The sequence below is a fragment of the Convolutriloba macropyga genome, chromosome 7, assembly GCF_964194025.1.
Source record: "Convolutriloba macropyga chromosome 7, txConMacr16.3, whole genome shotgun sequence".
Lineage (NCBI taxonomy): Eukaryota > Metazoa > Xenacoelomorpha > Acoela > Convolutidae > Convolutriloba > Convolutriloba macropyga.
The window spans coordinates 28782120-28804681 of NC_134474.1; the positions used below are offsets into that span (position 1 = coordinate 28782120).

The 22562-nt window shown below is 37.6% G+C and overlaps 1 protein-coding gene across 1 annotated transcript; it reads left to right on the top strand.

Annotated features, from left to right (window-relative positions):
• Window positions 1-11729: 11729 nt before the first annotated feature.
• On the top strand, window positions 11730-20349 carry LOC142342755 (neuronal acetylcholine receptor subunit alpha-6-like). The gene is made up of 3 exons (XM_075394290.1): window positions 11730-12310; window positions 16404-16609; window positions 19564-20349. Exons 1-3 carry the CDS (start codon window positions 11895-11897, stop codon window positions 20223-20225), a joined length of 1284 nt encoding a protein of 427 aa, XP_075250405.1. The 5' UTR covers window positions 11730-11894; the 3' UTR covers window positions 20226-20349.
• The last annotated feature ends 2213 nt before the right edge of the window (window positions 20350-22562 follow it).

Below are 22562 nucleotides of genomic sequence, written 5' to 3' on the forward strand. Positions count from 1 at the left end.
TTTGCAAGAATAATTCAACTGCATGATGTTTCCAATGTAGCAATATTGGATGCTTTGCATCGAAGTCCAATTGACTTTTGTCTATTCTGCCTTTGGCTCGAATAAGCCCCTCTTCATCTAGAAAGGGTGAGAATTGTAGGATTTCGCTGCTTTTTGGAATTTCCTTTTCAGCCCTGAGAGATTTCATCTCTTCACTAAACTGTTCTTGCAGTAGTAGCTTGAAGATTGTTGCTTTTGCTTTTTCTCGTTCTTCAACGCTTACTATAAGTGTTGCTGGTTTGTGTTTGCTCATGGCTCGCCGCACATATGCCACTGCATTCACTAGCCTGTTGAAGTTACTGAATCGTTCCCACTGAATAACAGCTTTCTTCTCTTCAGTCTGTTTTGCAAAGACCGATGCGGGTATATTCTCTTCATCTGAGGCGAAGACTAGGTTCACTTGCTCTGGCCATTCACTTTCTGGTCGCTTCAACCAGGCCGGCCCTGTGAGCCACTCACTTCTCTTGAGTTCTTCAATGTTGATTGCTCTCGTGTCAATGTCAGCTGGGTTGTCGATACCGCTCACATGTTTCCACTGTGAAACATCAGTTGTATCCAGTATCTCAGCCACTCGATTGGCCTTAAGCACTTGCTGCTTACGATGGGAGCTGTGTATCCACTGTAATAATATATTTCAGTCTGACCAAAAACTGCAACTGCTTATCTTCATCTCATGTTCCTTGACTATCTGTTCCTTCAACCCCACTGCCATCAGCGCTGCTTGCAGTTCCAAGCGGGGTATTGAAAAATGCCTCATCGGTGCCACCCTGCATTTTCCAATTACAAATGCTAAGTCGGCTGAGTACTCTTTGGGTTGTGAACGTAGATAGGCCACTGCGCACATCGTGTCTTCAGATGCGTCGGCAAACACATGAAGTTCAATTTTGTCACTTGCTGCATAGAAGTACCTTCTAGCAATGCTTGTTTCATTGTTTCAGCTACAATTGGAAGTTGTTCTTTCCACCTTAGAAGTTCTGTTTCCTCACCAGGCTCCACTTCTTTGTCCCAATGTTGTCCATTCTTAGTCCAAATGCCTTTTAGTAGTAGTCTCATGTGAACACTGAGCGGAGCAAACAATCCGATCGGGTCAAATACTGAAGAGACAAGTGACAGAATCATCCTCTGAGTTATTGGAGTTTCAACTTCTTTGTTTGTACCTCTACACACTTGAAGACTATCGTCAGTAACAGTCCACTGTAGTCCAAGCACTGAAGATCCCTCCGCGTTGGGTTCCACCTTGACTTGCTTTGTGTTGCTGGTCGACTTCAAGTCCTCTGGGATTGCTTCGGTAACCTCATCGTTGTTGCTTATCCTCTTCTTCAGCTCGAATCCGTGTTGAGAGAGAAGAGGTTGTAACTGATTAAAGACTTCGATTGCTTCTTCAGGGGTTTCTACTGATTTGATGAAATCGTCCATGTAGAAGTTGTTTTGTATTGCCTTTGCTGCTATTGGATACATTTCTTCATTGTCCAGTCCCACTCGCTTGAGAGCGTAATTTGCACATGTTGGAGAACTCTTAGCTCCAAATACGTGTCGCTGATATTCGTATATTTGAACAGGTTCGTTAGTTTTTGGACGCCACAGAAACCTCAAGCAACTTCTGTCCTGTTCGGGAACTTGTACTTGCAGAAACATCGATTCGATATCCGCTGTTAGGGCTATTGGTCCCTCACGAAGTCTGAATATCGTTCCGATCAATCCTTGTAGTAGATCAGGTCCTGCTAGTAGCTTGTCGTTTAGGCATACTTCTTTGTACTTTGATGCAGCATTGCAAACACGTCTTACTTTGCCAGGCTTGTTCGGGTTTAGCCCAGGATGATGAGGCAAATACCATTCCTTCCCGAAGGTGCCTTTCACTTCGGATTCGTCCAGTATCTTTACGAATCCCTTTTCAACATCGGTATCTATTGACTGTTGATACAAACTTTTCAGGTTTGGGTCCTTTTGGAATCTTCGCTCCAGTGAGAAAAGCTGACCCAAGGCTGAGCTGTAGTTGTTCGGCAGGTTCACTCTATAGCATTCCCACTTCGTACCGCTTGCCTGTAAACTTCGTCGTACACTCTAGCATCTTTTATGCTTGCAGTTCCTTCTTTGACTGACTGACGACGTTGATTTTGGAGGCATATGTTTCTATATCCTACCACGTTCGGATATTCTCAGCCACTTTCACATCCTCTGTGAAGGCGAAATGACAAACATTTTGTCTTCTCTTTCCTGTCATGGGTCCACTGACTACCCACCCTATTTCTGTTAGAACGGCGAAAGGTTCACTTCGTGTTCCTATTTTGTAGTCCAATGGGCGTTGTAGCTCGTAAGCATCTTGACCAAGGATGATGCCAACTTCCTTCAAGTTGAAGCTCTTGTTTAGGAGAACACTCAAGTGGTTGAAGCTTTGCTTCAGCTTGCTGTAGTCATAGTTTGTGTTTCCCAACGATATTGACGGGAGTGCAAACGATTCGATTGAATGCACCTTTGAATGTAATCCCTTTATTTTGAGAGGAATCTTTTCTGTCTTCGGATTCTTCGTTCCGTGTATGCCTGCTATGTTGAGTGTTGCATCGGTGCCTTGGGCTCGCAACTTCTGTAGCACACTTTGATCGATGAGTGAAACCGTTGATCCACTATCGAGGAAACCATATGTGTTCAGCCTGCTGCCACAGCTCTGTATTGAGACAGGAACTATCTGAAGAAAGCTCGTAACTTCGTTACTCTTGTTGATTGTTGCTGCGCTTACGTTGACTGCGTGATTGCCCTCGTCCATTTGGTTTTCTGAGTGTAGCAATCTGTTGTGCTTCTTGGTGCATCCATTGATACCGCACGCATTGACTTTACAATCTTTGATTGCATGTCCTTTGCCCAGACATCCGTAACATAAACGTTGCTTCCTCACTGCTGCATACCGATCATTCACACTTATATTCCTGAAGAGTGGACAGTTCCAAATCTTGTGAGTGCCATCAGCTAGCGGGCAGTGGTCGTTGTGCATTTGCTTCACTTCTTCCACATTTGAACTCGCACTGAAGTTCGATGTCTTTGAAAACCGTTTGTCTCTGTTCGTGCTTCTTCGGTCTTCGTCCTTGAGCTCTTCCTCGAAAGCTGAAAACCCTTCATGCACGAATGCCATTCGTGATAGCCATTTTTCAAACATAATCAGATCAGGCCAGTCTTCATCTTTATCATCAACATAGAACCACCACTTCTCTTTGAGAACTTGAGGTAGTTTATCTACTGCCATATACAGTGTCGAGCTTGATTGCAGATCGCCGATCTGCTTGTACTCTTTGAGCACATTCACAAAGTTGGATACAATAACTGAGAAACTGATCAGACCTGTTGAGTCGTGTGGTTTCACCTGACTAGCCTTGCGAAGACTCTCCAACTGTGCATCGATGATCACATGAGGCCTTCCAAACTTCCTCTCCAGAATGCTCCAAGCAGCACCATAGAGTTGCCCAGAGTAACCCATTCCAGATATCGCGGACTTTGCCTTGCCTGTCAGGAGGATCTTGAGATGGCTCATCTTCTCTGAGTCTGGTATTGGTCGTCTATCCACCGTAGCAATGAACATACTGGACCACTCCGGCCATTCGAGAGGATTTCCATCGAAGCTGTTCAACTTCAGCTTAGGTAGGTTACTGCTACCTTCATATCTACTGTTGTATTGTAATCCAGCTCTGGGGGAAACGTCCCTGTCTTCAGCACTTGATGAACAGTTTCGATATTGTGAGAACTGACTCTGCCTGTTCAGTTCAGGGGTTGCATCGAAGCGAGCTCTTGCACTGCTTGGGGTTAGAAGGGGGTGGATCCTGCTGAACCAGTCAGAGACATCTCTTCTCCTTGGGGTCCAGTTGAAGGGTGATTTATGTCGAGCACCGGTTGATTGGGAACGAGCATCATCATTCTCTAATGCTGTTTTTTTCACTTTGCGCTCCAGTTCACGCTCTTGTTCCAGTAGTTGATGCTTGGTTTCTAACCCTTTCATCTGCATCTCGAGCTCTAGCTTCCTTCGCTCGAACTTTGCCTGTTCGAGCCGCAACTGTGTTTCGAACTCAATATCGAACTTCTTCATCCGTTCTTCGCGCCTTTGCTTTGCTGAAGATGTTTCAGAAATATTCTCCGTATTCTGATAGTTTGCTACTGTGCCGTTTTGTAGCGTTTGGGTAGCTGAATTGTCCGTTGGATAGTTGTTGTTACTCTCAATTTCGTTCACTGCTTGACTCGTGTTGCTTTGCTCTGTATTCATTTCTGGTTGCGTGCCTTTGCTTATATATGCAAGCCAATGAATATCCAGATTTGCTTTGCACTACCTTGTCTGCTGTAGTTGTTCTTCAAGAAGGTTTGTTGGGTGGGGTGCAAGTTGGTTACGACGCTGCAATTGCTTGGGTATTTCTTCCTCTAGTAAATGGACAGTCTGTTGATAGAGTACCTTTAGTTTGTTGGGTCGATCTGAATCTGCAATTATTCTCTGACCAAGTCTTCTTTTAGTGTTGACTTCGTCCACTAACTCTTGAAGCTTTTTGTCGTGCCTTTGACCTGTTGCCTGAAGCTGTTCTCTGCTGATTGTGCTTGAATTGCCTGGGTGCTGTTCGCTTTTGCTTTGCTTCTTGCTTTTACGCAGGGTTAGCCACTCGTATGGCACTCTAGCTGCTTCAGTGAATTGAACTCTTCGCTCTGCCTCACTGGTGTTGCGTTGTTGATTCGTTTGATTTTCTTTAGTGGGTGCCTTTGACACTCTCTTCATCAGATTGGACAGCAGTTTGCCTTCCACTGTCCGGGTCGGCGGACCAAATGTAACGGCTGCTCTCCCACTTATGACGAGGAAAGCTTTACACCGCCCAGTTCGTTTCAGCGGCCACAAATCTGTCCGGATATTGTGTTTTTGCTATTCGCTTTTGTAACTGTATATCCGCTATATTCTTACCGTTGCATTACAATTTCAGTTCACAACTAACTGCTGATCTTAGTTTTTTCAATATCAAACTGGACTGGGTTTACTACAGATCACAAAATACGCAATCTCTTTTATGTATACCAGTTCACTCCGATATCTGAACAAATCGAAGACAAAGATATATGTCTAAGACCTGTTTTGCAAAAATATTTATACTTAAACTTCAGTAGAGTTTTACTCTCTGTACTCACGATTTGACAACATCAAAATTTGGGATGCCAACAGTTGAATTATTTCCCAAGTATTTTGTCGATACAGGACACAGTAACCAGTTATTTACTGCTCGAGGAATTGTGCTTCAATACGCACTTTATGTCAATTTTAATATCACAAAATTATCGAGTTTCGCTCTTTTTGGTAGTTTTTCAAGCTCTATTTATACTGCTCTACTTGTCAAAACTGCATCGTTGATTGGTTGGCTATGACGTCATTAAAACGTCATTTTTTCCATGCAAAATTGACGTCGAGAATTGTTGTGTTGTATTGGAAATCCACGTCAAGTTTTTGGTGAAAAATTGACGTAATTGTTTGGTTTTAAATATATCGTACACCAAAGTTTGAGTAATATATGTCCAATTCAGAGCTGGATTTGTTTGCTTAACAAATATGGGAACTTTAGTTAAGCTCGGCCTTCACAAAAAGGTATGGAGAAAAAAATGCAAAAGCAAGTTTAAGGAAAGAGGTAAAACAAAGATGTTACAAAGTCGTTACTCCCAATCTGTCGTTATCCTCATTAAAAAAATATTAAACTGAAGGCGATAATGAGCTGTTGGCGAAATCTAGAGGGCGTTATTAACTGTGTGATAACATTTCAAATAACTTTGCGTTGTGAATTCTATATAATTGAATAACTTACGCTCTTTTCTCTTACGAATTAAAAATTGAATTTACTTACACACTATTCTTGCGGAAATTTTTATAGAGCAACAGTGCCAAAAAAGTTTGCTGGAAAATGTTGTTTTTATCTCAAATCGAGTTTTGCCGCTGTTTCAGAATTTAATAGTAAGAGACAGTCGCTTAACATTAACTTCACCGACAAGTTAACCAAATTGAACTGATGAACAATTGTCACCTAAGCACTCTAAGAGTGTTTCGTGTAAAATCCCTCAATGTTTTCTCGTGTGATCTTTCGTGAGAAAAATGCGTCTCGTGTGATTTCACACGAGAAAATTTTCCTCGTGTAATAAAAAATTGCACAATTTTTTGTGTGAATGAGCAAATAAGGAAAAATAAAAACACTTAAAGGAAAATTTTTCGCTAGCTGTTTTTCCAAATTTTGCATTGAAATGTCACAAAATGAACACGAAAGCAAAATTTTTTTATGAACGCTTAGTCTGAATTAATTGTTGAAACCCAGAAAAAATCAACCTAGATTAGACTTGACCGGTTTGTTGACCTTTGATTTTTTTAATTAGGCCTTAAAGATAGACACCAGTTTTCTCATTTGAAAGTTTATGCCATAGCCAATAAATTCCCAGAGAAGAACTCAATTAAAAGGGGTTTAAAAATTTTACGAATGATGCGTTAAAATATAAGGATGATGTGCCATCACAGGATTTTTCAGTTAAAAAGTTAAAAATTGACACACGAGAAAATTGCAATTTACGTGATTTTTTTCGTTAAAAAACCTTAATCTCTCGGTTTGGCCTTTACCAGTTTTCATGTGATTCAAAAGAGTTTGCGCGTAACTTTTCATGTAAAAGCACACATGTTTTTTCTGTGAGACCGCATGATTTTACGGGGTTTTTCATTTGATTTTTTGGGGAGTTTTACACAAAAAATTTGCGTACACTTTATATAAAATTACACAATTTTTCGTGGAAAAAACTCCCAAAAAAATTATGTGCTATAACACGAAAAATTGTGTGAACCACATAAAAACTCTAGAAGGCCAACACGAGAGATTCAATTGTTTTTACACGAAAAATCATGTAAATTGCATTTTACTCATGTGTCTTTCTTAACTGAAAAATCTTGTGTTGGCACATGATTGTTTATGTGACCTCACACGAGAACAAATTGGATTGAAGAATAGCTAGACCAACAGATAGACGAAAAAACCATAAAATATCCTAAACATATGCTCAGAAAAGTCCTTGAAATGAAACTAATCAATGATGCCTTGAGAAAGTTATTGTTTTAATCAACGTATCGCGGACCTTTGAATATCAACCCAATGAAAATTTCGTTGCTCAGCAAGAAAATTTATTTATAAGAAATCTTTAAAATCAATAAAGTTGAGAATATTGGTTACAACTGTTGATGATTTGATAAGAATGACTGTTGAAGAAAAGAAGAGAGAATACTGAGTAAGCGGAGCTTAGGTTTCATTTACAAATGAAGTTTAGTCCTGAACTACTAGTTTGTAAACTCAGCCATAGTTACACCAATTCAGTGTCTTTTCATTTCTTACAACGAGCTTAACTCAAAACCACATAAATTGCTATTTACTCGTGTGTCACTTTTAACTGAAAAATCGTGTGTTGGCACATGATTTTATGCGATCTCACACGAAACAAATTTAGAGTGAATATTAGCTACACCAACATATAGATGAAAAAAAAAATATGAATGATCCTACACTTATGCTCAGAAAGATTCTTGAAATGAAACTACTCACTGATGCTTTGAGATCGTTATTGTTTTTATCAACGCATCGTGGACCTTTGAGTATCAGCTCAATGAAATTTTTGTGGCTCATAATTGAGATTTCTAATTGTAAGGAAACAAGATGATCCTTTGATCAACTTTGATCCGCCAACTTTGGCTGATTGAATGAAACCTAAATGATTGAAAGCAGTGAAACACCAAGCCAAGGATGTCATGATCATGTGGGATGACGAAAACCAATTGCTCAGAGTATCTAGGAAGTTGGTTGCGTTTGAAATCGTTTAAATTTACCCAAATGGAAGTATTTGAGGAAAACAATATTGCAAAAATCACCAGATGAAAGACTGTAGAAGCTTTTGTTGTTTCTGCAAAAAAAGATGCATAACTTTTCTCGGATCAGCAGCACAGTAATTTCCACAAAAAAAGCTTCGCATTAATTTTTGTTGGTTAATGAATCTTCACATTTGTGAACAACATTTTTTTAAATCAGAGTAGTTTCTCCTGAACCGCAGCACTTCCGTTTTTGACTATGGTAATGGGAAATGATCTCACTATCTTTTTGAATTAAAGAAAGTCAATTCTGCGAAAGATTGTTCGAAACTATTAGATTCAAAAATGATATTAGGACTTGCTTTTGACCGCATTTTTTTCAAAATTTTTTTTTTGAATGAAAGTGGATTATAGACTGTTGTCATCAACCCGCATGTAACCAAAATGTTAGTTGCATATAGATTTTGAATGTTTCATATCAGATATGGCCTGAGATATCCAGAAAGAATTGCTGAAATTCTGAAAGTTGTTTAGTTGACACACTTATGAAGAATATAATTAGAGAAATATTTTGAGAAAGATTGTGCTCAGAACAACTGTTTCTATTTCATCGTTTTTCTTTCAAAAAAAGTTAATTCGTTCAGTTAGTTTTGCCGGGGCTGAAAACCCAGAGTATTTCACTACTGATCCTGTCTACCTCAAAAATGACTACTTAAACCTGTCATGAAAGAGCATTTTTGCATAAAAGATATCTGACATTTTTTGCGGAAAAAAAAGCAGAACAACTATTTGGACTGCGTAGAGTACATCCTTAGTATCTATACAATATTATTTATACAATATTTATACAATATTTATAAAGTTGATAATTTAATGATTGGATTTAAGTTCAGAAGTACAATTTTAATGGAAATGATCTCACTATCTTTTTTGAAATAAAGAAAGTCAATTCTGCGAAGGATTGCTTAAACTGTTATGAAAGTTCAAAAATAATATAAGGATTTGTTTGACCGCAATCTTTTTTCACAGTTTTTTTTTGAAAATGGATTATAGGCTGCTGTCATCAACCCGCTTTTAACCCATATTAAAATTAACTTAATTTTTTTTTAGATTTTTATACGTTTTGTTACACTTTTATCGCTATTTTTGTTTGTCTAGAAGAAAGACGCATCTTAGTTCTGAACTATTGTGCATCATTCATTGTTTATTTAGAATATCACATTAAAATTTGGATTGCGATCTATTTGTAAAATTTGAAATAACTTAATGCAAACCGATGCATGTCAATAATAGTAGGCCATATTTATGCTGATGCCCTCAATTCAATTGATCTGTCTTGCATGAATTTGTAACAAATTTTTGTGACTACTTTTTACATTATGCGTAGTTTAATATTGCAAGCAGCTATTAAAAAGAAACCTATTTAGTATTTTCAGCTCGGAATTTCTATGTAGTTTTTAGCAATTTCTTGCGACATATGAAAATTTAAACGTAAAAATTTTACTTCAATTTCATTGTTTGGTTTCATAAGAAAACAAATAAAACCTCTCTCAGGAAAAATTAAATTTCATTAAATTTGTCCCAAAAAACTCAACACACGCCAGGACAAAAAACAATACTTTTGTTTGAAAACTGACAACTTTGTGTACTATAATTGACTCACTCAAACTCGTTAGTAATTATAAGCGATCTCCAACTAAAATTCAGCTTTTTCCCGCGTTTAATAGCATATATGACCGTAGATATCAAAAACGAATTGCTGAAAGTCTGAAAGTTGTTTAGATGACACACTTATGAAGAATGTCTTTGGTGATTGAAATAAATTGATCAAGGTTGATTGTTCCGAAGAATCAAAAAGTGAGACTTTGAGAAAAATTGCTTTCACAACAACCGTTTCTGTTTCAATATTTTTCTTTCAAAAAAAGCGAATTCGTTCAACTTAGTTTTGCCCGGGTTGACAACCCAGAATAATTGAATACTGAACCTGACTACTACAACAATAACCAGTTAAACCTATCATGGAACTGCGTTTTTGCATCAAAAGTTTCGTCATTATGTCCAAAAAAGCTGAATAACTATTCGGATTGTTCAGAGTAAATCCATAGTAAAAAGTAGTGTGAAATTTTTGAAAACCTCTGGGGAATTTCAGGAAAGCACGCAAAATGCATGCATTTTGTATGGACACGCTACTACTTAAAACAGCTACATACAAACTGCATACTGCTGCTACATTCTAGTAATAGATACTGAAGCGGAGCAAAACAAATACGTTTGGGCTGTTTTCGGGGTGCGTTTGTGGTGCAAGACGATTCCGTTTTGGATGCAGCGTGATGCGTACGTTTTCATAAATGAATAACCAGAGCAGGTATATTCTCGACCCCCCGGGTCACTTAGCAGTTATATTGTGCAATCTCCTGAGCCAATTAACAGGTGTGTTCACGATCGGTTGGGTTTCTTAGCAGGTGTGTTCATAATATCCCGGGTCAGTTAGGACACGTATTCACGATGCACTGAATTACTTAACAGTTGTAGTAGTGGTGTGAGTGTTGTTATATGTGATGAAGTATGATGTGAAAATGCCTGCCGTGTGATATTGTATGATGCGAATTTGACTGTGGTGTGATGTAGTATGGTATGCATATGCCTGCGGTGTGATGAGTTATGCTGTGAAAATGCCTAGCGTGCTATGCAAAATCAGGGTTGAAACAGGTTAAAAGAGTGGGTTTTATGCGGACAATCAGAGTTGAAAAAATTTTAAAACAAAATGTTTTTAGGCTGACAATAGTTATACATCAGTGTTAATTAAGTTGATAATTTACTGATGATAGTTAAGATCAGATGTGCAAGTTTTCTCTGAAAAAGAGACTGATCAGTTTGCATTTTGACATGAACTGGATATGTAAAAGTGTAAAATATCTATATACAGCTTCTGGAGTTACAATGGTTCAGTACTGAAATGCTCTGGGTGCTCAGCTCGGGTGTAACTTTCAATAAAATTTCAAAAGAGAAATAGATCGAAAAGTGACCTTTTTCATGAAAAAGTGTTTTTGTTGAGTTCAGCCCTAATTTTTTTCCCACTTCAACCGCATACTTTGTTTCATGTTTACTTTTTTATTAGCTCCATTTTTCCAATAATTGGGTTTCTAGTTTCAATCATTTAAATGCAATACTTACATTATGTTTTCTCAAAACTTGAATTAAACAGTGAAACAGCGGATATAGGTTTACTTTTTCGCCGTCAAAAGCGAAGAGTTCGATAGAAATGCCTGGTCAGTGTTCGCCGTGAAGTAATTGAATTGCTTGGGATATGGGATAAATTTCCAAAATTTTAGCAATGTATTAGTTTAAGTAAACTGCCCCAAAGAAATCTGACAAGCTCTTTGAACTTTTACAACATTTGCGCGCTTACTGGGCCGCTCAATGAAGATTTCCGAAATTTCTTAGTTCAATAGCAATGTAGCCTTGAATCTTCTCACGGGCTTGGAAAAACCATAAAGGTAGACTAAACAAAAGGTAAATACTTTTGCAAAGTTTCCGCTGAATGTTTTCATTTATTACGCTTTTAATTTTGTAATTTACAGTGACAGTTGACAATTGAAACGCATACATAGCCAATATGTGTTCAGTTGTTTCCTGGACAAAAGTTTTCTGTCCAATTACAAATCCGTTACATATGTGAACGTTAATAACGCTGGGATCTCTTGATATTGACTTAAATTCTCTCTTAGGTGCTGCGACGCAACTTTGTCCTTACGTTCAAAACCCCGTTCTTCATAATTCAATTTAGACTCTAATAGTGGCCGAAGGGATCATGTGCAGTCTTTGTATCACCCAAAGTCAATTTATGGAACTTCTTAGAGGGATTACAGTCGCTTACCTTGTTCACTCGTAGTTTGAAACAGTCATAAAACCTGCAGATAACCGTACTTTCAAGTTTGTCTCAGACCAGCCATATTTAACTATAGGCTTTTATCTAACTTTTTGTTTAACTACAACTTTTTCGTCGTATAACTGTTTATAAGTTATGTCTCTCTTGAACTTATCGCTTAGCTTGGTTATAACAAGTCAAATTTTCCCGACTGCGCTTTTTCAAAGTGATAATTACTTCGACAAAACTTACTTAGCAGAAAAAGTTTTAGAAGGCTACAATCGATTTATACGACCTGTAAAATCGGATGAGACAACAGTCAATGTCACATTTGACATCTCGCTCTATCGTCTTGCAGGGTTTGATGTCAAAGAGGAGACTATGACAACATTGCTATGGCAACGGATGTATTGGAAGGATGAAATCATTCAGTGGGATCCGGAGGAACATGGTAACACAAGTGTTCTTCGATTTGAGATGAACGATGTCTGGACTCCTGACATTTTCCCTTTCAATGATGTCGCCACTTATGACCCGAATATGTATGAGGATTCTATCCCGGTCAGAATCTAGTTAGTTTAATTTTGTGACATTTTATTGGGGTTGATATAGAATAAAATAAGCTTTTACTCTCCCAGCTTGTTGAGAGGCAGGTAGAGGAGAACCAAAAGTAAATTATTTTTAGTTCGTATATTACGCTGGAAAGTGAAAGACTATTCTCTGAATCCAGAAGTGGCTGAAAAAGAGTTGCGCCAGCTTGAACCTTTTAGTATCCCGGAGGTTGATGGCAGAGCAAATCAAGGCTGAATCAGTTTCGAGGCATTCTGTTTTTAGGATGGCCAGAACTCAATCATGTCACAATTTACACTGGCCAGTTCTAATTTTTGAGTAAAAATTACTGCATGAAAAATAATATGTTCAGCTTATTTCCCGCCAACCCGGTTTGCTTTATATGCGATTCAAACTTCTGCTTGGGTACTTGCATCATTTAATTTGCGTAACAAGTCGTAACCACTAAGCTAAATGGGCTTTTTGTGGTAATTGTTTACAAACTAGCTTATGTATAAATATTGTGTATACTACTATAGCAGTTACCAGTTATAAGCTACGTAAGTATGAATTTATTCTGCTCAGGCTTATTTTCAGTTTGTCGGTATTTTTCAGACAATACAGGATAAGTTTTGCCTGGGCTAACTCTTTGACTTCAAAATAATCATTATGAAGAAAAACTGCACATAAAGAAGCTTAAAACATTCTTGAGACACAATGTTTCATAACTGAATTAAGTTTTTACTCATGAATTGTACTGGTTCAGTGCTGAAATGCTCTGGGACTAAAGTCCTGGATAGCCAAATAACAAGACTCATGGAAGTTGAGAAATTGTTTGAAGCAGTCATTGCTCGAGTACATTTATATTTTACGTGCTACTTTAGTATGGTCGTTTTCAACCGATTCCAGAAAATTGCAATACTTTTAACTATTACTAGTATTAGTTTTCGTATTTTATTTAATTTTTTTTTTGAAAACGGATACCTCAAAATGGATATCCATTATAAGAAAGTAGAATTAAGATGTTTTGCATCATGGTTACTTTAGCAAGACTAGGAAATTCAATTAATGGACAGCCTCTGGTAGACATCATTAGGATTTGATTGGTGTGTGTGTGTCTGTGAGTGTGTGTGTGCGTGTGTGTGTGTGGGTGAGTGTGTGTGTGTGTGCGTGTGTTTGTGTGTGTGTGTATGTGTGTGTGTTTGTGTGTGCGTGTATTTGTGTGTGTGTATGTGTGTGTGTTTGTGTGTGTGTGTGTGTGTGAGTGAGTGTGTGTATGCGTGTGTGTATTCGCTTTTGTGTGAGTGTGTGTTTGTGTGTGTGTGTTTGTGTGAGTGTGTGTTTGTGTGTGTGTGTGTTTGTGTATGTGTGGGTGTGTTTGTGTGTGTGTGAGTGTGTGTGTGGTCTAGTTGCCATAATACGGTGTAATAATACGGGGTACATAATTCTATTTAATTTAACATAGTATGTGCACGCTTGGAAAGTTGTTAGTCAACTCTGATTGGTTAGTAAATAGCTCGCTTAAATTCTATTCAAGAAAAGCCCCCTTTTGCAAAAAGGGAATAGCCCCGTCTCTGATATACCAGAGCTAAATAGATGATTTTAAATAAAGTACAAGATGTACTTTTTTGTCCTTACAGATCCCTTAATTTAGTCATACCGGTACAAGATTTGATGTATTTTTGTAATTGTTTGCCAAAAAAGCTGGGCAAAAACAGAAAAGATCCGTTTTTTTCTATCGAGCAAGTTTTAGCTTGACATTCAAAATTAAACTAGGTGCTAAAATTTAATTGAGTTTAATACTGAAAGCTACAACAATAATTGTCATCGCGTTTCAGATTCATATATCTTTCAGCAGAAACGAAACAAATTATTATTAACCACGTTCTCAATTTATAACGCGTTCGTCATAGTCTGAGCAGTAATCGCCGTATAGAACAATTTTACATTGACTTTCATAAGATATTAAGTCAAGTAACTTCATTTGGTTAGTAGCATTATTGACCTTGTATTAAAACTCTATCGTTGGTATGTAAGAATAAGAAATTATATGTAATTTATAAATAGCGAAAACCAACTAACGGTTGCAGCTGCCTCGTCAACTCCTTCTGCGTTTTCTCGACAAAAACTGCTTGTTAGAACTACGTTTGCACTGTTAGGAATAACGGTTACAGTTCTCATCGACATATCTCTTGATAACGAATCAGATGTATCTGAAAACAAATCCATTGTCATTAAAAACATTATCACCAACAAGGGAACTTGATCTTACAGTAAACACCTAGTGATGAGCCAATGTGAACGCTTTGGAGCGTCTCCACTATTGACAAGTGATGAGCAACTTGTCATCCTCACGTTTACCTGTGACCTTCATTTGTTGTCCCAATCGGGAAGATAGCTCTGGACTCTCAGGGTGACCAGATGAAACAATAAACTTGACCACCCCCCCCCCCTCAACAAGATTACTTGATTCTGTAATGCTCTCAATGAGTTCTTCTGTTTTTTCAAGATAAAAACTGTTTGCTTAGTTGGTACATCTGTAACAGATCATTCTAGGAACCGAAGGGCGAACTACATGTTGTTGGCTGGTTATAATGTTTGCTCGCAGTAAGTCGTTTTGTTATATTTTCGAGATCCTGATTTATTGAACAGTGTGTTGTTACAATTGAGGATAACCAGTAGAGATAACTACATCTGATATTTGTTCGTATATCTTAATTAAATCCGGATGTTTAATTGACTGCACATCTATTCTCAGATTTCTGGGTGATATTCTGGAAAAAACTGATGGCAGTCCAGCAAACACCGACAAAAGCAAAAAGAATGACAACTTGAACTTTCACACTGCTTGCAATGACCCCGATAGTGAAAAGGCAGCAATTGTGAAACGACTGAACAATTTATTTTATTTCGACAAACGGTTCAAACCCCCCTCCAAGTACGCATGACGTCTGAATATTATTTGATTTGACTCCTCCAGATCAGCCTCGTACGACTTCAGGATGACGCAGTGCAGATAACGCGGCACGTTGAGAATTTTTTGCCATTCATGCTCGATTTTCGAAATTTTCAATTATCTGTTCTGTACATACTGATAGTTTGGTGATCATGATGTTCAGACTAAATTCAGTAGAAAATATGCACGAAATTGGAGCCGTGTTGAATCATTCTACACAGAAAGTGAGCCGTGTTAAATCATTCTACACAGAAAGTGAGCTGTGTATAAATCGTATATACAGAAAGTGAGCTGTGTATAAATCATGCTACACAGAAAGTGAGCTGTGTTCAAGTAATTCTACACAGAAAAGGAGCAGAATGTTAATTTTCTTTACAGGATGGATACAATTAGAGTATAATGAATCAGTACTGATATAGCCTATCACTAGGGCCCGGGTGATCTTTGTGGTTGATTTTCCGATTATTGAGCAAGATACAATTGCTCAATTGACATTTTTTTCAGTCTATTAATGTCATAACTTAATGCAATTCTTATTGACAGAAGCATGAGGTTGAGTTTGTGATAAAACAATAAAAGTTGGAGTCAATTTCTTCCCTATCAAATCCTCAAACTAGCTTTTTCTGAGATAAAAAATAATATGGAAAACAGATTAAAACGATTAAAATTTTTAAAAAAAGGTTCTCATTTGGTGCTCAACTTTGTTTATAACTGGAATTTCTGTTGCATGCTATCCGATTTTTGTGATCCAATCTCAAGAAATGCTAGCCTTCAAAACAATTTTTTTGCCCATCACTTATTAAACCAATACTGCTAAGATTACCCGCATTACTCATTTCTTAACTAATGTTGCGAAGACATGCTTTCACTTTCGAAACTGTGGTGACGTTGTTTTGGGACTCTAGTGCTGATTTATCATACATAACAGGCCTGCCTATCTTGTGTTTTTGTTTTGCATAGCGCATTTTTGTAATCATTTTTTGCCAACATAACGGGTTATTTCAAATCTTTTGTGTAAAGTATTTTCATTGCAAAGACAGATTTGTAATATTGCTGTATTCAAAGCAATCATCGCTTTTCTTATAGATTATAGATTCTATGCCGGAATACCCATGAAACACGAAACAGATGTCTCAAATAAATGATTCATCATTTTTCAGCTACGATGGGTCTGCGATATGGTCTCAGCCTGTCGTACTGACAACAACATGTGTCATGGACGTGACTGACTTCCCCTACGACTTACAGAGATGTTTGATCACTTTTGGACCATGGCAACACACCGCTGACGAGTTGGACGTATTTTGCCAGGAAGAATCCATCGATGTGTCAGCCTATACCAACCATACACAGTGGGCTCTATTAGGTACCATTTTTTAAATTACTTAAAATTGGTAGACCTGTTGGTAAAAGTGGCAAAATTGGCAAAATGATAATGTTTGCTGCGAATGCTGAAAACTTTATCGAGAATATTTCACTCAATGACAGAAGATTCCCTTTCATTTTTTGGACATTTTTTAGCAGCCAAATGTCAAATGTTACTGTTCTTCTAATCCGTCACCTGAAATACTCATTTTCAGTTTTGCTCTCTGTTTTGGTCAAAGCTCAATCTAGTGTTAGCTCAATTAGTGTTTAGATAGAAATTGAACGCTAATTTTCACTTAAAATAATGAGAACGCAAATTGGAGTTATATGTCAACCATTTCAATATGTATTAGCAAACAAATTTCCAAAGCTCTGTAGAAGTTTATGATAAATTTTGTTTAATTTTTAACCAACGCTTCTTCAGCTAATTGAAGCCTTTGGATTGTCACAAGAGCCCTCATTGTTAGCACCAGCAATTGTAGCGGTATCAAAACCAGCTATTTGTACTTCTAAAAAATTGAACTTTTTCAAGGGTTGCAAACCTGAAAAAAGGTTAACCTCTTTACAGGTTTGCTTCTTTTCAGGCTCAAAACTTCCTCTTTTGGAACATTTGTGACATATGAGCAAAAGCAGATGTTCTAGAGCTCAATCCTTGTATCCTTTGTGGTATCGCCGGTCAACTTTGTTCACCAGTTTTAGTTTCAATAATTCCTTGATGTTCTTTCTGTTCTTTTTTCTTGGTATATGCTTAGAATCTGGCACAAATCTCGCAAGATAACCAATAAAAGTTAACGGGGGGGGGGGGGGGGTGGCAACAAATTTTTGTTTGTTTAAAGGAAATGAGGTGGTTAGTCTGATGATAAGAATAGAAATATCAGCTTGTGGACAAGCAATTCCCGAATACCCGTTTGACTGCAGATAGTTCACCTTTATAAAGTATTGCAGGATCTTTACTAAAATACTGCATGATCTATTCAATAAAGAGCCGAAAATCAATTGGAAAAATAAAACATAGAATCATGAAAAATTTGTTCGTTTGTTTTTCTTTAAGTTGCTTATAGTGCTCATTCTGTTCTACACTTTGTAAAATTTACCATCACCACTGAATACTCTGATATCAGTTGTATCAACATATGGAAAATTTCTTACTGAACAACAAAATAAATGCCTAAGCCTTCCTCTAGATAAAATTATTAGGTTTGAAGTTTTTCACAGGTTTGAAGTTGCATTTCCAAAAGTTAAGTGAAAGCTGATGGTGCGATAAATGCAAAAATGCTTTCAAAAAGGGACTCTGGATCGAAAAAATTTCGCCTTGGTTTTAATCGGCATTATGAAACTTCTAAGGTTTTGTTATGACTACCATAAGGTAGATTAAGAGTTTATTGGTCATATGCACTTATAGTAATTGCATGCGTACAAGTTTACCTTTCAGCAGATCAAAAGTTTATCGCTCATATGAAACTAAAACAATTGCGAGATATAATTGTAAGCTGTAAAATCAAGACAATGTGTAGCTCAGACTTTAATTTGCTATAAAATAATTGATCTGAACTTTTGAATGCTCAATTTATTCTGAGAAAATTCAACAACATAAATGAACAAAAGTGCACATACAAAAACTGCAAATAATTTTAAGATACAAGAGTTGGAAACTGAACTGAGTTTTAACTAAAGAAATGCGCTGATTCGGAGTTGAAATATACTGAGAATTAAAAGCGGGAAAAATATACCTAGGACTCTGAAAAAACTCTGTACCGCTTCACTACTGTTTATTCGTATCTCTTCTCATAGCCTAACATTGCCAAAGATCGGGGTCAAATTTACGCAACTGAGGATGTCGAAGTTTACTTACCAAAAAGATTTCTTTTCAGTTCGTATTTGTTTCAACCCCAAAATAACTCGGTTTCGACTTCAGTATTACATTAAAGCAAGAGATCTAAGAGTTGTCATGCTGACGGTAAGCAAAGTTATTTGCATCAAGGTTGAAATATCCATAATACTTGTTCACGATGCCTGTTTTTGAGCAAACGTGGATATTTTTCCAAATTTTTCTCAACATTGTTCACGCTCATTGCTTCTGTACACGCTGTCACTATTGTCCAAGGTTTCAGTATCAAATATTTAACCGACAGTTAACAACATGTCAATTTTGACCAAAGTGAAGAAAATCCCACTTGAAGTGATTAATTACAGAATTTTCCCTCGCAATGATGATCATGGTTCCCTGAAACAATTAGCAGTTTTCTCATTTACTCATATCATGGCTCACAAAAACAACTAAGATTCAGATTTCAGTCTCAATTCATTGTTTATGAGTTTCGAGCAAGAACTTTTCGGATAAGTGAATGCTCAAACCGTTGCCAATGGTTATCCTTTTTATAAAAAGTAATGCAAGCATTTTCTGTCATAATTGATCATGGTTAACGTATGTGTTTTTCATCGTGGATAACAATGACGGTAAAAAGAATATGTGCCGAAGTATTGTCAATAGTCCAAGAAAAACAACGTCAAAATTAGCATAGGTAGTATTGCAACGTATTGATCACTTGCATATTAATTTTTGTTCAAAGGTGGCAAAGATGAAAGAGTATGCGAAATCCGGTTTGAAAAAATCACTCCATTGTATTAAGATTGAAAACAGGATACAGTTATCAATCAGAATACTTTTACTTACCTTTTAAGAGTTTAAATGAGCCAATTTAACCCCTGTAACGTAACGTTTCGTTACGCGTCAATTAAAAAAACAAATCTTGGATCTTTGTCGAACTCAATCAAGGCCAGAGTAATAAGAGACTTAACTTGCCCAGGATAGTCAGAAAAACGAAGACAGAGAAGTCGTTTGCAAAATCCAAAAAAGGGGATAAAACCAAACTTCACTATCGTTATTTAAAAATATTTGGCTCAAATTCCAGCATTTATCATACGCTCGCTCATCACAATGATATCTCATTTTAGAGACGACTTGCACACGTGTTGCGCACTCTTTTTCATTCGGACGATTCAGTGAAATCAATTACATGCTCGTGTACAAGCGACTGAACACATTCTACACAAAGAACCTGTTGTTGCCGAATGCACTGTTGTTGGGAGTGACTGCTCTGGTGTTCTTCCTGCCGGTGGACTGTGGGGAGAGGATTGGGTACGGGGTCACCCTCACCCTCGCCCTCTGTGTCAACCTCATGATAGTCACCGAGTACATACCCGAGACATCCCGCACCTTCCCAGACGTCGGAAACTACTTCCTCAACTCCATCATACTATCAGGAATTGCCATCATTCTAGCAGCGATATCCATTAATATACATCTTTGGTACCAGAAGAAACAGATGAATGAAAAAGTGCCAGAGGATAGAAGACAGTCACATTTTTTCACAATGGAAAATTTCACCAATAACGTGACCGTATCAGATGCAACACAAACCTGGGACGATCAACCTGAACAACCGGCGAGGAGGAAATTCTCGACCTATCGGAGTCGATTGAGGGCCGCTTTTAAGCAAGATGGAAATCACTCGCCATTTACCACTGCAGATTGGATTGTTGGTTCTATTTATTTTCTGGTCGTTAACTTCTACTCAATCTACTTCATAAAAGACCTGGCTAGCCGAAACTCGTAAAACTTTTATACATTACCGCTCAAAATTTGATAGTTTCCCCCACCTCAAGAAGTTGTCGCTTGATTCGAAAAACTAACATTATGCAAAAGTAACGCATGAAAAGTATAAATTTCTTTAAAACTCACTTTTGTGCCTTTTTTTAGATCCTTATTGTTCTAATCCGTACCCAGGATAAGGTCAGTGACCCTAGACAGGTGTTGACCAGACCGATTGGGTTGCGGAAAGGTGTCTGGTGCTCAATGGTCTGGAAAATATTTTGGTAGCACCTTCTGTCTTACCAATTGCAAATTTTTAGTCCGCCCGGTCTGGCCAATACCAACATTTTAGTCTGTTTGATCTGGCAAATGCTGATTTTTTGGTCTGTTCGGCTAACTTTTTGGTCTAGGACATTATCCTGGGAAGATTTCCAAAAAATAGAAAAATAGATAAATAATGACAATTGTTTTTTAAAAATATTGAGTTCATATCACATATCACCCTCATTCAGCTGGTGTCCAAAATCACCCTCTTTAGTTATCACACATCGCCGTCCCTCTCCACATTTCCGTCTGTTCTGTCTGGCCAATGTCCAATTTTATTGGTCTGGGCATTACTCATATCCTAGCGCAGAGGTCACGCCAAATGAACAGCCTGTTCTCTGCAAAATGTTAAACGAGTGGTGCATTGACTCTTCTGGAAAGTAAAAGCCGATAAAAGGCGCAACCAACACCTAGGTGATTAGACTACTTCACCAAATTAATATCTCAAGTTCGCAAATGTCTTTCAATCGACGGCTTTTTTCAATGAAAGTTTTGATTTTTTTTAGTTTAAAAATGTGAAACGAAGAAAAAAATATATTTTTTGTTTCCACATGTTTAATTGGGCTTGACCTAGGGTTTGATGGTCTGGTCAGTGGTCTGGACAACCGTCCGGCGCAGGGGCTGTTTGGTCTGGGCAATGATCGCCGCGAGAGTCTCGTCGATCTGGTCAATGGTTTGTTTCGTGATGTGGCCCTAAATCTGGTCTAGGTTTGTTCAGTTTGGCAAGCAGCGACTAAGGTCTGTTGGGTCTGGCCAGTGATGGCCAAGTCTGGGGCCAGTCTGGGACTAAGGGCGGTCTGGCCAAAATTTTTCTTGAGTCTTGGACCTCATTCTGGGTAGCTATTGCATTTAGGCGACTATTGAGGTTGCTTTGTAGATAATTATGAGTTTAGTGAGTTGCTCAGTATGAACGACTAACCACTAATAAGAGTTTCATTCCAATCGCATTTGGTTTTCATTTTACCATAAGGTATCCGCGAAGAAAACCAAGCGCATGACTTGAGTAGCCTTCAGGGAGCATCAGGTCACAAAAAAACATCATGGATCATCCATTGTTATAAACGCAACAAAAAAACTTCAGGGAAAAGTCGTATGATTTAGTATTTCTTGAATGACTCTGCTCCCACCAAAACGGCTGACTATCTAAAAACAACTTAAAACGTAATGAAGTATCTGAAATAACTGTTGTGCAGCAATCATTCTTGTACAGATTTTAAAATTTGTTTACTGAAATAGAGCTTCACTTTCATGAGAATAATTTTGAAAACTCGGATTATCATTCGGTTGGTATATATTTTATACTAAAATAAAATATATGATTTAAAAGTTATTCGTAAGAATGAAAGTTGGGAAATTTTTCATTTATGACGTACCTCATTACGTTAGAAACGTCCATTTTCTGGATTAAATTTACGGTAGTTTGTCACAATTAGTGGCGACCATTTTTTCAGATTCGGTTTAGGAGCGTGTGTCGACATTTGTGACAAGCAGTGAGTTTATAATTCAAATTAGCTTTAATCCTGGAAATATCCGTAATCTTTGTCCACGAAGTCTGTTTTTGGAGCAAGCTTAGACAATCGTGACAGACGGTGACAACGCTGTTACTGTTGTCCAAAGTTACAGTAGTAAATAATCGCGATAGCTAACAACATGCCAATGCGACCGAGCTGAAGAAAATCCTACTTGAGGGGATTAGTCACAGAATTTTTCGTCGCAAGTTTAATCATGGAATCATAAAACAGTTAGCAATTTTGCAACAACTCATCTCATGGTTCATAAAAACAATTAAGGTTTAATATTCGGTCTCAATTTACTGCTTGATAATTTCGAGCAAAAAAATTTAGAAATCGTGAACGCTCAAAACCATTGCCAATGTTTATCTACATCCTAAACGTAATTCAAGCTTTTTCCGTCCCATTTTCCCGGTTTAACGTTTTCTTTGTTCATTATGGATAAGCAGCATTGCATTAAAAAGAGTTTGTGACAAAGTGTTGCCAGTTGTCCACAAGAAAAAACCAAAGAAGCCACAATTTTATTG

Coding starts and splice junctions, on each gene's coding strand:
- LOC142342755 (XM_075394290.1), top strand. CDS start 11,895: ATGTCTCTCTTGAACTTATCGCTTAGCTTGGTTATAACAAGTCAAATT. Junction 12,311..16,403: donor TCTATCCCGGTCAGAATCTA/GTTAGTTTAATT, acceptor ATCATTTTTCAG/CTACGATGGGTCTGCGATAT. Junction 16,610..19,563: donor TACACAGTGGGCTCTATTAG/GTACCATTTTTT, acceptor ATCTCATTTTAG/AGACGACTTGCACACGTGTT.